Below are 12157 nucleotides of genomic sequence, written 5' to 3'. Positions count from 1 at the left end.
CCTTTGTTGTTGGAATTCTTCGCCGCAGATATAGTATTCAAGATTTTATATATCTAACCATGTACCTCAGAGTGACCTACATGATGCCTTTATCTGGACAAATACTAAACATGGAGATTTACTACAAAATTATTACAAAAGTGCGCTACTTGAAACATCGATTCCCTCAGGAGAACCTACTTTCGAGTGGAAGAAATTGCGGCTCCATCCTTCGCTTTCCCCAAAAATCAAAACATTTATATGGAAGTAGCTAAGAAATGGATTACCTGTATTATCAAATATCAGTAAATATGTCACAACAATTCATCCTATATGCCCCTGTTGTAATTGTCAAGTAGCGACAATACTTCATCTTCTTTTTCAGTGTCCGGTATATCAAGGTTTATTCGTAGCAAACCAGATTCCTATCCCTTCTCAGACCCAGGTACAAATAGAGATGATCTTGTCCTCTTGGCTACGCCAAAACGAAAACTCTCTCACATTTTCCAAAGGTTGTATTCTCATGTGGAACATCTGGAAAGATCGGAATGATGTGGTATTCAACAATAAGGCTCCTTCATGTGATTCGATTCATGCCCGTTTTCATTTTGACTTGCATCAATGTCTTCCCTGTACTCAGTCCACTACGAATTCGGTACCTTCAACTATTCAGCGTCTCCACAGTATTGGGACCCCCACCCACTCAAATAAAAATTAATGTAGACGCAAGCTATACAACTTCAGGATCATCAAGTGCAGCAGTCGCACGAGACCAAAACGGTACCATTCTGGCCATTGCTTCAAAGATTCTAAATGAACATTCAAGTGAATTGGCAGAAGCTCAAGCTTTCTTATTTGGAATTGACCTTGCCATACATTATCGCTTCAGCAGAGTTATTATTGAAGGAGATGCTGAAACAGTTATCCAAGGTATTTCACGTCATTCAGCCGACACACCTTGGCGACTCCGTCCTCTTATCAGTGATATTAACCACAAATGTACCTTTCTTCAATCGGCATTGTTTAGCCACTGCATTAGGGAATGTAACTCTCCTCCTCATATCTTTGCTTCTTATGTGCTCAAGCATAACATTTCAGGTTTTTGGGATTCTTCGGTTGTTCCCGAATAAGTTATAACGTATCTCCTTAGTGAGACAAATTAATGAAGTCTTATCTTCTTTGTAAAAAAAAAATTGGCAATAGACACTTCCAAAGGCACCCAAAAGATGTTTTGGTCTTTAGGCAACCACTTACATATAACAAAATATTTGATTTTTATTGGTTCAAATTTAGATAGCGATGAGTTAGACAATTAGAGATATCTCCAGAGGACGTTTTATTTTTAGGGTGTCCTCTTGAGATATCTCTATTTCACAATTGACACGTTGCTTTTGAGGTGTACATTGTAATTTGTCAAAAAATAAAAGCCACTAAGTTCATTAACTTAAATAATAACAACAAATTAAAAGCACCGAGATAAAGGATCATCAGTTAGAAAGAAACTTCTCAGAGATAAATCAAAAGAGAGGGAAGCATCTATTATGATTATGGGTTAGGATTTCGCCATTGAGAACTAGAAGAGACATGAGTAGAAGAGAGTCGAAGAGAAGAGGAAAGAAAAGGGTTGGACTTTTTCTGATTTCTAGGGTTATATGTCGTAGCTTAATCTAATCTAACACTACCATCTTATTCTAACATTTAATAATTCATATTTATTATAGGTGAGTATTACGAACGGGTAAGCAGACAACCTAAATAAGCGGATTCGGGCGGTACATTGGTTAGGCCCCCTTGTCCGCGTCCGTCCACTCAACATCTGTCGGTTAGGCGGGTTTTTACCAGCTCGGTCACTGGGCATCGGCAGACCCTTGTGACCTGGGCGGGTACGGGGCACGAGCCAAAATCCCACCCCTACTCTGGTTTGTCTGACGTGGATCAACGGTCAAGAGCAAAACGAACCCGTCTCAAAATCCCAAACTCGATTTCCAGTCGTTTCTCCCTCTACAAATGCTACTGAACCGAGAGAGAGAAGTTCTCACAAAAATCAATGGCTTTACCATCAATCTTTGCGTGAAATAGGTATCTTTGAGCTCAAATTTTCCAAGGGTTACCGCTTCCAAGTGATTATTTGAATCATATACCAATTTCGAAACCAAAATCGAGTAATTTTTTGGTCGAAAGTAAGGTACGAATCTTAGGTTTTTTTTCATCTTTCAGCTCAAATTTTAGGTCGTTTGAAGCTGAAATCATCGGAAGGGTTTCCATTACAAGTATTTGGCTAAGAAATCCACCCATTTGGAAGCAAAGATCAGAGTGTAAGGTACGAATCATAGAGTTTTGTTCGCATTTTATTTTCGTTTCAATGTATTTTAGTTCTTTCAATGTTAGTCATTTGAGTCAATAGAAATCTCTCATCCTCTGAACTTGATTAGATCAGTTTTCTGCTATCGTCTTCTCTGGATTGGAAGCTCTCAAGCTTCAATTTGGATTGCTCATATTTGAATTTTGTATTCATGACAACATTGTTTGGTAAGAAATATACACATCTATCTAAAAGAACTAAAATTTCCAATTAACTTTTTTTTGTAGTGGTTCAAGTCTTTTAGATTATGATTCTAAACCGAAATTATGGGTAGTTTAACAAGAATGAGTGTTTGTCTAGACCATGATTATAGTTTTCTTTGATGAAGGAGAAGGCAGAAAAACCAGGAAGGAGACTAATGGATGCTCGGGGTTTATTTGGGGCGATATGGAATTAAACTTAAGGGACGGTACTCCAATTCGAGCTTAGTCTAAGGACACAGAAATAGTTTTTTGTAAACAAATCCATTCCCCCAACCATGCACCATTTCAGATTCAAAACCCACGTGTGTTTTAACTCTCGGGTAGGTCTAACTTTCCGCCTTTCCTATCATTGTTATTATAATTGCCTGAGCTGTAAGCTGATTTTGATCCTAGTAACGTAGGTCGTAGAAAATTTAAATCTGTCAGATAAATTACCCATGGTTGACTCAACTAACACCCTAAATTTAATTGGAGTCAAAGAATACCTCACAAGTGGCTGTGCTTGGTACCAGTTTGCTTCACTAAACTCGGAAAAATGCAATCTCCAACCCTAGAATCACATACCTTGTCGTCGTGTAGTTTGAAACTGATCACCATCTGGGGTTTCCTGTATCCATGAAACTAGGGAAGAAGATGATTGAGACGAGGCAGTAGTTGCAAAAGGCAGCTTTATTGAGAGTCTTATCTTCCATGTTGAACTGAACTTAGATTAGAGGAGAATTGGGTGGAATTTCTGACATCAGGGTCTGAAATTCATAAAAAGAAAAATGTAGCTGGTGGATAAGTGAGAAAAGCAGTAACCAAACTATGAAGACATTGGAGAAAAAAGATGTGCATTGGGTGTCTTGGATAAGCATTTGTCGCGACATAGGTCAGGGAGGGCTTGGGGTTAAGGACCTCAAGGGTATGAACAAAGCTCTCTTATCTAAATGGCTCTGGAGATTTGAATATGAAGATGAAAAGCTATGGCAAATGTGATTAAAGAGAAGTATGGGGAAGACATGAAAGAATGGATGGTTTCCAGACATAAAAATGTAAAAGGGTGTGGTGTTTGGAGGGGAATCCAGAATAGGATCGAAGATTACTCGGATTTAACTAAATGGAACCTAGGTGATGGCAAGAAAATTAGATTCTGGAGAGATTCGTGGGCAGGACCTCAGAGCCTTAGTGAAAGATTTCTCTTTTCCTTCTTGCAATCAATAAAGAGGCAATTGTGCACCATATGTTTAACTCCTCACACGAAGCTTGGGAACTCTAATTTCGCAGAAATTGAAAGGATTGGAAAGTCCAGAGCGTATCAGAACTTCTATTCTCTTCCAGATACAAAGAAGCCAACGACCCAATCTGATAGCAGAGTTTTGAAAGTAAGGGAGGATGAGACGATCAATGTAAGGAATTTTTATAGAAGATCAAATCAAAGGCAAGATCAATTAAGACCAGATACCGTGAAGATGATCTGGAAAGTTTCAATCCCCCCAGAATCAGTTTTACAGTGTCGGCGGCAACTCTTCAGTGGCTACCCACAGTGTATCATCTTAAAAGAAGAGGAATAATTCTTGTGAATCGGTGCATTTAATGCAAACAAGTCGAGGAATCCATCAATCTCTAATTTCTGCACTGCCAAGTTGCTTCAAGCTTATGGGCTAATTTTATCTCTTTCCTGAAGCTCAGTTGGTTCATCCCTAACAACATTGCTGACCCATTAGAGCAATGGGAGGGCATCAAAGTCAGGAAGAATAGGAAGAGGATTTGGAGAATCATCCCGGCTGCAGTTTTATGGAACTTATGGAAAGACAGAAATAACAAACTCTTTAAAGGAATGAATAGTAATAGCAGAGTAGATATAGAAGATATTAAAGGGACTATTTATGCATGGTCCAGGGTTATAAAGGAGTGCAGCAACATATCTTACATAGATATGGTAGTAAATTGGGAGGCTTGGATTATGTAACAAGTCCCTTCTTTTGTATTCACATTATCTGTACATAGTTTTTATTTAATATATTCATTCAAATTTTGCAAAAAGAAAAAGCAGTAACCAAACTATGAAACAGTATTGGAGGGCGAAGAGCGTTCTTCTTTTCTTTCTCTTGTAAGCTTTATGAAAGTGCTGAAGGAAATGGCGGTGGTGGAAGGAGAGAGGGAGAAGAGGTGATTTTCTTTTTTAGTCTATGGTGAAAATCGCCGCCATATGGCCAGCCAACTGTCTACGGACGATATTCATTCCGACGCAGGAAGAGAGAAAGGATAAGAGGAAATACTCTTCGGAAAGGGGTACAAAAGGAAAGAAAATAATCAATTGTTATGATCAATGTTTTAAAATTCGGTAGATGCATACGCTTTGGAGCAAGGCGGTCTATTTTTCTTGTTTCTTAAACAAATAAGTCTTTATATTATTGTACCAAAGTGAGAAAGACTACATTATCTTATCCTTGCACATAAATGTGGTATCATTTATTTTTCTAAAAGAATTAGTGTTCGCCTTTTACGCATCCGGGCATACGCCTTAAGGTGGCGTTTTTATTTTTGGGAGTAAACCACCTTGAGACTGAGAAACGTTTTTTTAAAAACATTCGCTAGGGTTTTGTCTAGAAATATATGGTTTTGGGGCCAACTTAGAATGCTAGGTAAATATGGGCACCAAAATTTTCCAATTGATCACAAATTGGAGGCCAAATTGGAATTAACAGAAAAAAGAAAAAGAATGTGAGTTTGAGAGGAAAAACGAGTGGGAAAAGGAAGAGAAGGAGAAAAAGAAGCTAAGACTTCTCATTCTGGATCTGTTTTTTGATCACAACAATTCGGGTTAGAATTCCAATACTTTTTCCCCTTTTGAGTGTATGGTTAAATTCTTGTCAAATTATCTCTGAAGTTTCTACCTATTTATTGTAAAAAAGTTCCTATCTGATTTATTTGTGATATTTTTCATCTTCAATCTGATAATCTTGAAAGAAGTAGTTTCAGTATATAGAAATTTTCCTTATTCGAATCTTTAATCTGTTAGGAAGAAGTGAGGGGATATGTTTGAGGTTTTGTTCGATCGGTGTGGTGAATGATGAATCTTTGCTCATCACTAATTATCATAACTTTCTTAACACCTATTCTCTTCTCTATCTTTCTATCTCCTATTATACAAATATGTTTATGTTTCATATCTTTACAGATTCTGGCTACACAATCTCTTTGTACAGAAGTAGTTATGGATGTTCCATTGCCCTTGGATAAGTTATCTCTGGACTATATTACTCCTCTTACCTCATCAGATGCTGTAGCTAGGTGAGTATTTTAGTTTGGTTTGCTTTTGATTGCACCGATTTAGTTTTTCTGTTCTCATTCCGAAACTATTTTTTTCAACTTTTCTTCGATTCGTCGAGGAATTATTTTGGTGTCTAATACCATACAAATCTCTTTTAGTTTATAATGATTGAGTACTATATTACGTGTTGTATCCACGGATTTTCATTTTAAACTACCACTATAGAGATGTTGAATTTTTCTATGAAGATGTATTCGTTTGTATGTTTCTTTTCATTATTATTTCTTGGTAATGTAGGGAACAAACTTTTGTTGTTTTAGTAGCTACGGGAAGTTTCAATCCTCCTACATATATGCATTTGCGTATGTTTGGTAAGCCACGATGTGTTCACATTTCTTATTCATTTATTATATAGCTTTGTAGTGTTTCTCTGTCTACTTCTTGTAATATCTGACTAACATGATAAGTTTCTACTTTCTTGCTTAGAACTGGCAAGAGATGCTTTGAGTTCAGAGGGTTGTTGTGTTATTGGGGGCTACATGTCACCTGTGAATGATGCATACAAAAAGAAGGTGAGTGGCTCTCAACAATGTTTTAAGCAACGTTTCTCCGCCTGAAGGCTGTAGGCTCTTCAGATGCCAAACGGCACCTGGAGGCTTACACGTCGATGCATAAAAGGCTTAAGTTATTTTTTTAATCACCAAATTGTTTATAGAAAGATCACATAAAATACCTTTTCCCTCGCTATAATAATCTGAAGTCTTAACCTTAAATACACAAAGATAAAAATATTTTTGATGTCTCATGCTGGCATAAACCCCTAAGCCCAAAGCGCTCAAAAGGATTGACTTTTCATTGAAAAAATCCCCACAACAAGACAAGAAACTTGATGACATTGAAAACAAAGCTATGGAGACAGGTGCAAATATCTTCTTGTTACAAACATGCCCATTTTGTGAGGCTTACGCCTTCGACACCTTGAGGGGTTTTGCATCAAGTTGTACGCCTCACGTAGTAAGTGCATACGTTTTGCTGCAATGAAAAAGGCGTACGCCTCAAGGCAAGAAGGCACCAAGTCGATTCAACGCTTCACCTTGACTGATATTTAAAACATTGGTTCTCAGTGTCCTCACCCAACATTCAAAGGAGAAATTTTTTTTGGACATCTGATGCATAGTCATCCTTTTATAACGTTATGTGATGTTCATTAATGGCTGGAAAAATTTGATAACCAGAACCCGTCATGGAAACCCAAGTCCATTAGAGCTCATGAACCCATGAGACCTGAAGGAGGGTCCAACTCGATGAGATAAGCAGGCCGGGTTTTGAAGTGCTACAGTATTTGTTCGACATCATTTGCTTATTCATGTCCGTCCTATCAAGAATAGAGAGAGAGAGTAAAAGCGGTTTAATCCCACATCGTAAAGACAAAACACATGTTTGGATGACCTTCATATAGTGGTCGAGTTTCTCAAAATTTCATTAAGCTCAAGTGACCCACTGGACCTTGGTATTGATGCACTCATATCGATAGCGTCTGAAGGAGTCGTTCTCTTGAGAAACGCGTAAAGGTGCCCTCCTTTTGGATAGTGTAAACCCAAACCCGAACCACCCGATGCCCAATAAACCCAAAAGATTTGACGGTTTTGGACGGGTTCTGGAAACTAGGATTAAAAAATTACCCGGCCAAGCCCGCCCGATGACCTTAATGGAAATAAAATTCCAGCGCCCAACCTACCCGAGCCGGCGAGGGAGTAAGCCCCTGGTCCCCGACACGGCTCGATTCCCACCCCTAATGTTCACTAAATATTTGACGGCCTAGCCCACCAAAGTGTCGGGCTGCCGGCCTATTATATAGCTAATCAAGCACCCCAACTAATAGAATAAGAAATTTATGTTAACATGAACATAGCCTGTCAATTCAAAAGAAAATCTCTACATGACATAAAGCTGTCCATATTTTTCTTATCTCTTGGCCCAAAAGTATAACCCTGACTGAAAATATTCTCTTTCTGTATTTTGTGACCATTGAGATACAAAGATTTTAGAAAATTTGAATCATTAGATTGGTAGAAAATTATTATATTTTGCCTTCATATTTGCATATTGATAGCCAAATCTACAATTTAAGTATTAATCATTTTTGCAGGGGCTCATATCTGCTGAACATCGAGTTGAGTTGTGTGATCTTGCCTGTAGGAGCTCATCATTTGTAATGGTTGATCAATGGGAGGTAAAACTGAACAACTAATAAATTGAATGTTTTGTTTTATCATGGATTCTTGTTCAACTATTGTTTGTATGATGCATCTTTCTGACTTACTACATGTGACTGGGTTAAGTTTCTTGTTACGGGTTTGTTGTTTGTGCTTCTTTCACACCTTTTTGAAGGTTTTACCTTTGATGCTAGAGATTGAGAACAATTGAAAACTAAGATTAGCCAATGATGGATGAATTTTTTCGGGTATTAAGTGAGTAATACTGATTTTGAAACTTCTTGACTTGTGACGCATAAGCATGGGAACTTTGGGGTTCATAAGGCTATAAAGGTACAAATCAAACCTTTATGTGACAATGCTGACTGGGTGTCACTGCATCAGATAATTTCATAGTATTTGAACTACGTATCGACCCGAGAACCTGCATGAGAACTTGTTTAACATTAGTAGGTCCCTATAAATAACTTTAAATTGTTAGGTTAATGTGCTCTGTGACACATTATTTGCATATCATTCGATAACTTTGGAATGATGCTAAATACATTTGTAGGCAAAACAAAGTAGCTTTCAGCGTAGTTTAACAGTTTTGGCTAGGATAAAGAGCTGCCTTTGCGAAAGCGCATCGATTCCTGCAGGTAAACTCTACTGTTTCTCTGCAGTTGAGACGATGTAACAATTGATTCCTGTTTGACATTCACAGTTTATTCTAAGCAGAAATTGGTTCTTTCTTTTTTACTTACAGAGTTCTTGAAGGTCATGCTTGTTTGTGGTTCTGATCTACTTGAATCTTTCAACACTCCCGGAGCGTGGATTCCCGAGCAGGTATAGTCTTCGCGTAGATGTTCTACAAAGTTCTGGCTTTGTTTCTGTCCTCAGCTCTTTTCTGGAACATCTAAGGTGGGTCCTGGTCCGCTATGGAGAAACAAAAACAAGAAAAGAATATAATTTCTTTGTGGTTATTGGTTTTTAGTATTCATTTCTCTATCTGAGAGATCTCGACTGAAAAGGGAAGAGTATATAATTTTTCAGGTCAGGGCTATATGTAAAGATTATGGCATCGTGTGTATTCACAGAGAAAGCGCAGATATTGAGAAAATAATCTCAGCGAATAACATTTTGAATGAATTTAAGGTAATAAGATCGTTTCCCCATCCTTTTCTTTGGATATTTACTTTTTTTCAAGCTTTATCCTGGACCTGTCTAATGGATAGATTGACCCATGCCTAATTTGTAGAAGTCCGGAAAAATTAAACCTCACTAAGGAGAACCATTAGTGGAGTAGCCAGATTATTTGGATTGTATAGATTTTTAAGTTGCCTATTCGATAATCTGTTTGGATTTGGATCGTGTCTGCTGGTCCAAGTGTGTCCATCTCCATCCATCTCGTGATTTCTGAAACATGAAATATAATTAAATTTTTTTTTTCAGAGTAATATCAAAGTTGTAGATGAACTGATAACAAACCAAATTAGTTCTACAAGAGTAAGGTAAATCTCCCTCTATATGTTCACAAATTTATATAGTAAAGCTGTCCCGATTAGTAGAATATTGTAGAGATTGAATCTTTTTGTTGTTTTTCATTTCAGGGAGTGCATTTCAAAAGGATTATCGATAAAATATTTGACTGCAGATGAAGTGATTGATTATATCAAACGACATCGTCTTTACTTAAATTAAATTTGCTTGTAAAACTAGTCCTTTCAGGGATATCAAATTGTAAAATTATTTGTAACAATGTGGAGAGTATTTGTTATTAGGTATGCTGCAAAATCTTCTTTATCAATACGGGTAGTAGGCGGCCAAGTGTCACGGCCATCTTGTCAAGCCATGTTGGTATTTCCGATGGCCCGTGTCTTTTTGCTATTTTGATGCATTATAATATGTCTTGCATATGCCTTAGGCTATTTTGGCATATGCCTCATGCATTCAGGAAGGTGCCTCTTGTATATAGTAGCTTCCTAGAGTATATCCTTGGCACGGGGACATAGATGTCATTATAGGCCAAACAAAAGAGTATGCTTGGTGAAAATATTGATGTTTTCTTGTAAGATTAGGCAAAACGGTAATTTAGCACTATGTAGGTTAGTGGATGGTAAACTTTGAGCGGAAGACCCCTACCTTCCAAATTGTGGGCAACCAAAGAGCCGGAAGCTTCCCTAGCCTCTAGGAAGCTTACTTAGTCATATGTTTGTTGTAATCTTGTAGCTTTCAAATTACAATCAATAAAATCTTGTTGCTTTTAATTGTAGCTACCCAAATATTTGTACCCATCTCTTGTAATATTACTTGTAAGGCTGACTTGTACCTAGAGTGTGCACAAGTGCCGCACGAGACCTTCCGAGAAAGAAAGGTCGTGACAATTGGTATCAGAGCATAGGGTTGCGCACTTGGAGGAAGTGATCGTAGGTGTCCCGGTTCTCAAAGAGAAGCTTGATGGACTGGAAGGTCGCCACAATGGTGTGGACATGACGGTGGAAGCTATGGGTGCAAACCTTGAAGATATGCAAGTGCAAGTCAATGACCTTCGGGAAGAGCAAGGTAATATGATCGATGAGTTGCGTGCGCAGGTGAATGTATTGATGCGGATTCTAGGTACCCAAGATCGAGCCGGAGCAGCAGATGCGCATCCTCCTCGTGTGCGGGTGCCGGATCCAAGATCCTATGGTGGAGCCAGAGATGGCAAGGAGTTGGAGAACTTCTTGTTTGACATGTAGCAATACTTTCGTGCGGTGCGACCCGAAGATGAAGACACCAAAGTCTCGATGGCCACGATGTACTAGACGGGGGATGCCAAGCTATGGTGGCGCACACGGTACGAAGAGATACATGCAGGACGTGCCATCATAGACTCTTGGGAGGACTTGAAGAGAGAGCTCAAGACTCAGTTCCTTCCAGAAAATGTAGAGTATATGGCAAGGAAGAAGCTTCAGAAGCTCCAACACACAGGTACCATTCGGGAATATGTTAAGCAGTTCTCGGCGTTGATGCTCGATATAAAAGACATGTCGGAGAAGGACAAGCTCTTTTGTTTCTTGGAAGGCCTAAAGCCATGGGCTCAAGCAAAGCTACAAAGGCAGAGGGTGCAAGACTTGGCCTCAGCGCAGGCCGCAGCCGAGACACTCACATATTTTGCTACGAATGACCAGGAGAGGAGGAAGCCTACTGGTGCTGGAGGAAAGCCCAATCCCGGAAGGGGGAAAGGCCATGGTGGGGATAGGAGACCTTACCCCAACCGGGATGGCACACGGTCAAAGACAGGCGCCACATCCGGAACTAAAGCAGCTATGAAGTGTTTCCTATGTGGTGGCCCCCATCGCATACGAGATTGTCCGTCCCGAACCACACTCAATGCATTGAAGGTGACTTTTAGTGGCAAGGAGGACAAAGAAAGTATGCATGATCCATAGGAGGAGGTGGATAGTGAAGAAGAAGATGTAAAGATGGGTGCGCTCCAGGTACTCAATGCTCTTGCTGGCCAAACAAGCGAGAAACCAAAGGCTTCAAGGCTGTTGATGTACATCGAATGCAAAGTGAATGGCAAAGCTACCAAGGTGATGGTGGATACTGAAGCGAGCAACAACTTTGTCGATGCAGAGGAGGCAAAGCGGTTGGGTCTAAAGCTCCATAAAGACCCAAGCCGCATGAAAGCCGTTAATTCGCCACCAAAGCCCGTGAATGGAGTAGCTCGAGATGTGCCCGTGGAGATTGGCAAGTGGTCGGGAAAGACTAATTTTACTTGTGTACCTTTGGATGATTTTCAGGTCATCATTGGTCTAGACTTCATGGTGGAGCACAAGATGGTGTCGATGCCGTACTTGGGAAGCATATGTTTCCTTGGAGACAAACCATGTATGGTGTCAATAGTTGCCGAGAAGAGTCGAGGCGACAAGATGATCTCAGCTATGCAGTTGGAGAAGGGGCTAAAGAAGGGAGAAATGACGTACTTGGCAGCTTTGAAGATGGAGACAACAGGAGTAGATGCAGAGCCTGTACCTGCCAAGATCAAAACCATCCTGAAGGAGTTCGAGGATGTTATGCCAGCAAAGCTCCCAAAGGCGTTACCCCGACGGCGTGCTGTTGATCACCAGATCGAGATGGTTCCAGGAGCTAAGCCACCTGCTAGAGCTCCCTACAGGAT

The 12157-nt window shown here is 39.5% G+C and overlaps 1 protein-coding gene across 3 annotated transcripts; it reads left to right on the top strand.

The window, feature by feature from the left end:
* Positions 1–1270: 1270 nt before the first annotated feature.
* Positions 1271–9802, top strand: NMNAT (nicotinate/nicotinamide mononucleotide adenyltransferase). 3 transcript variants are annotated; one of them, XM_086670205.1, is made up of 11 exons: positions 1271–1602; positions 1701–2299; positions 5708–5820; positions 6098–6171; positions 6287–6372; positions 7950–8033; positions 8570–8654; positions 8762–8841; positions 9049–9150; positions 9448–9506; positions 9606–9802. In XM_086670205.1, the coding sequence occupies exons 3-11, from the start codon at positions 5744–5746 to the stop codon at positions 9694–9696; spliced, it is 738 nt and encodes a 245-aa protein (XP_086526331.1). In that variant the 5' UTR covers positions 1271–1602; positions 1701–2299; positions 5708–5743; the 3' UTR covers positions 9697–9802. The 3 variants fall into 3 exon arrangements, with proteins under 3 accessions (XP_086526331.1, XP_086526332.1, XP_086526333.1); XM_086670206.1 differs by lacking the exon at positions 1271–1602 and having other exon boundaries at positions 1910–2058; positions 2197–2299; XM_086670207.1 differs by lacking the exons at positions 1271–1602; positions 1701–2299 and adding an exon at positions 5251–5349.
* Positions 9803–12157: the final 2355 nt, after the last annotated feature.

This window comes from Eschscholzia californica, unplaced genomic scaffold (assembly GCF_041429995.1).
Source record: "Eschscholzia californica isolate CP2 unplaced genomic scaffold, dmEscCali1.0.p SCAF_3, whole genome shotgun sequence".
NCBI classification, from domain to species: Eukaryota; Viridiplantae; Streptophyta; class Magnoliopsida; order Ranunculales; family Papaveraceae; genus Eschscholzia; species Eschscholzia californica.
Note: the sequence above shows the minus strand (reverse complement) of the source record. Positions and strands in the feature narration are given on the sequence as shown.

Bases quoted from the DNA above. Each gene is read 5' to 3' on its own strand.
- NMNAT (XM_086670205.1), top strand. From the start codon at position 5,744: ATGGATGTTCCATTGCCCTTGGATAAGTTATCTCTGGACTATATTACT. The intron at 6,373-7,949 runs GTGAGTGGCTCT...TCATTTTTGCAG, and splicing joins ATGATGCATACAAAAAGAAG to GGGCTCATATCTGCTGAACA. The intron at 9,507-9,605 runs GTAAATCTCCCT...TTTTCATTTCAG, and splicing joins ATTAGTTCTACAAGAGTAAG to GGAGTGCATTTCAAAAGGAT.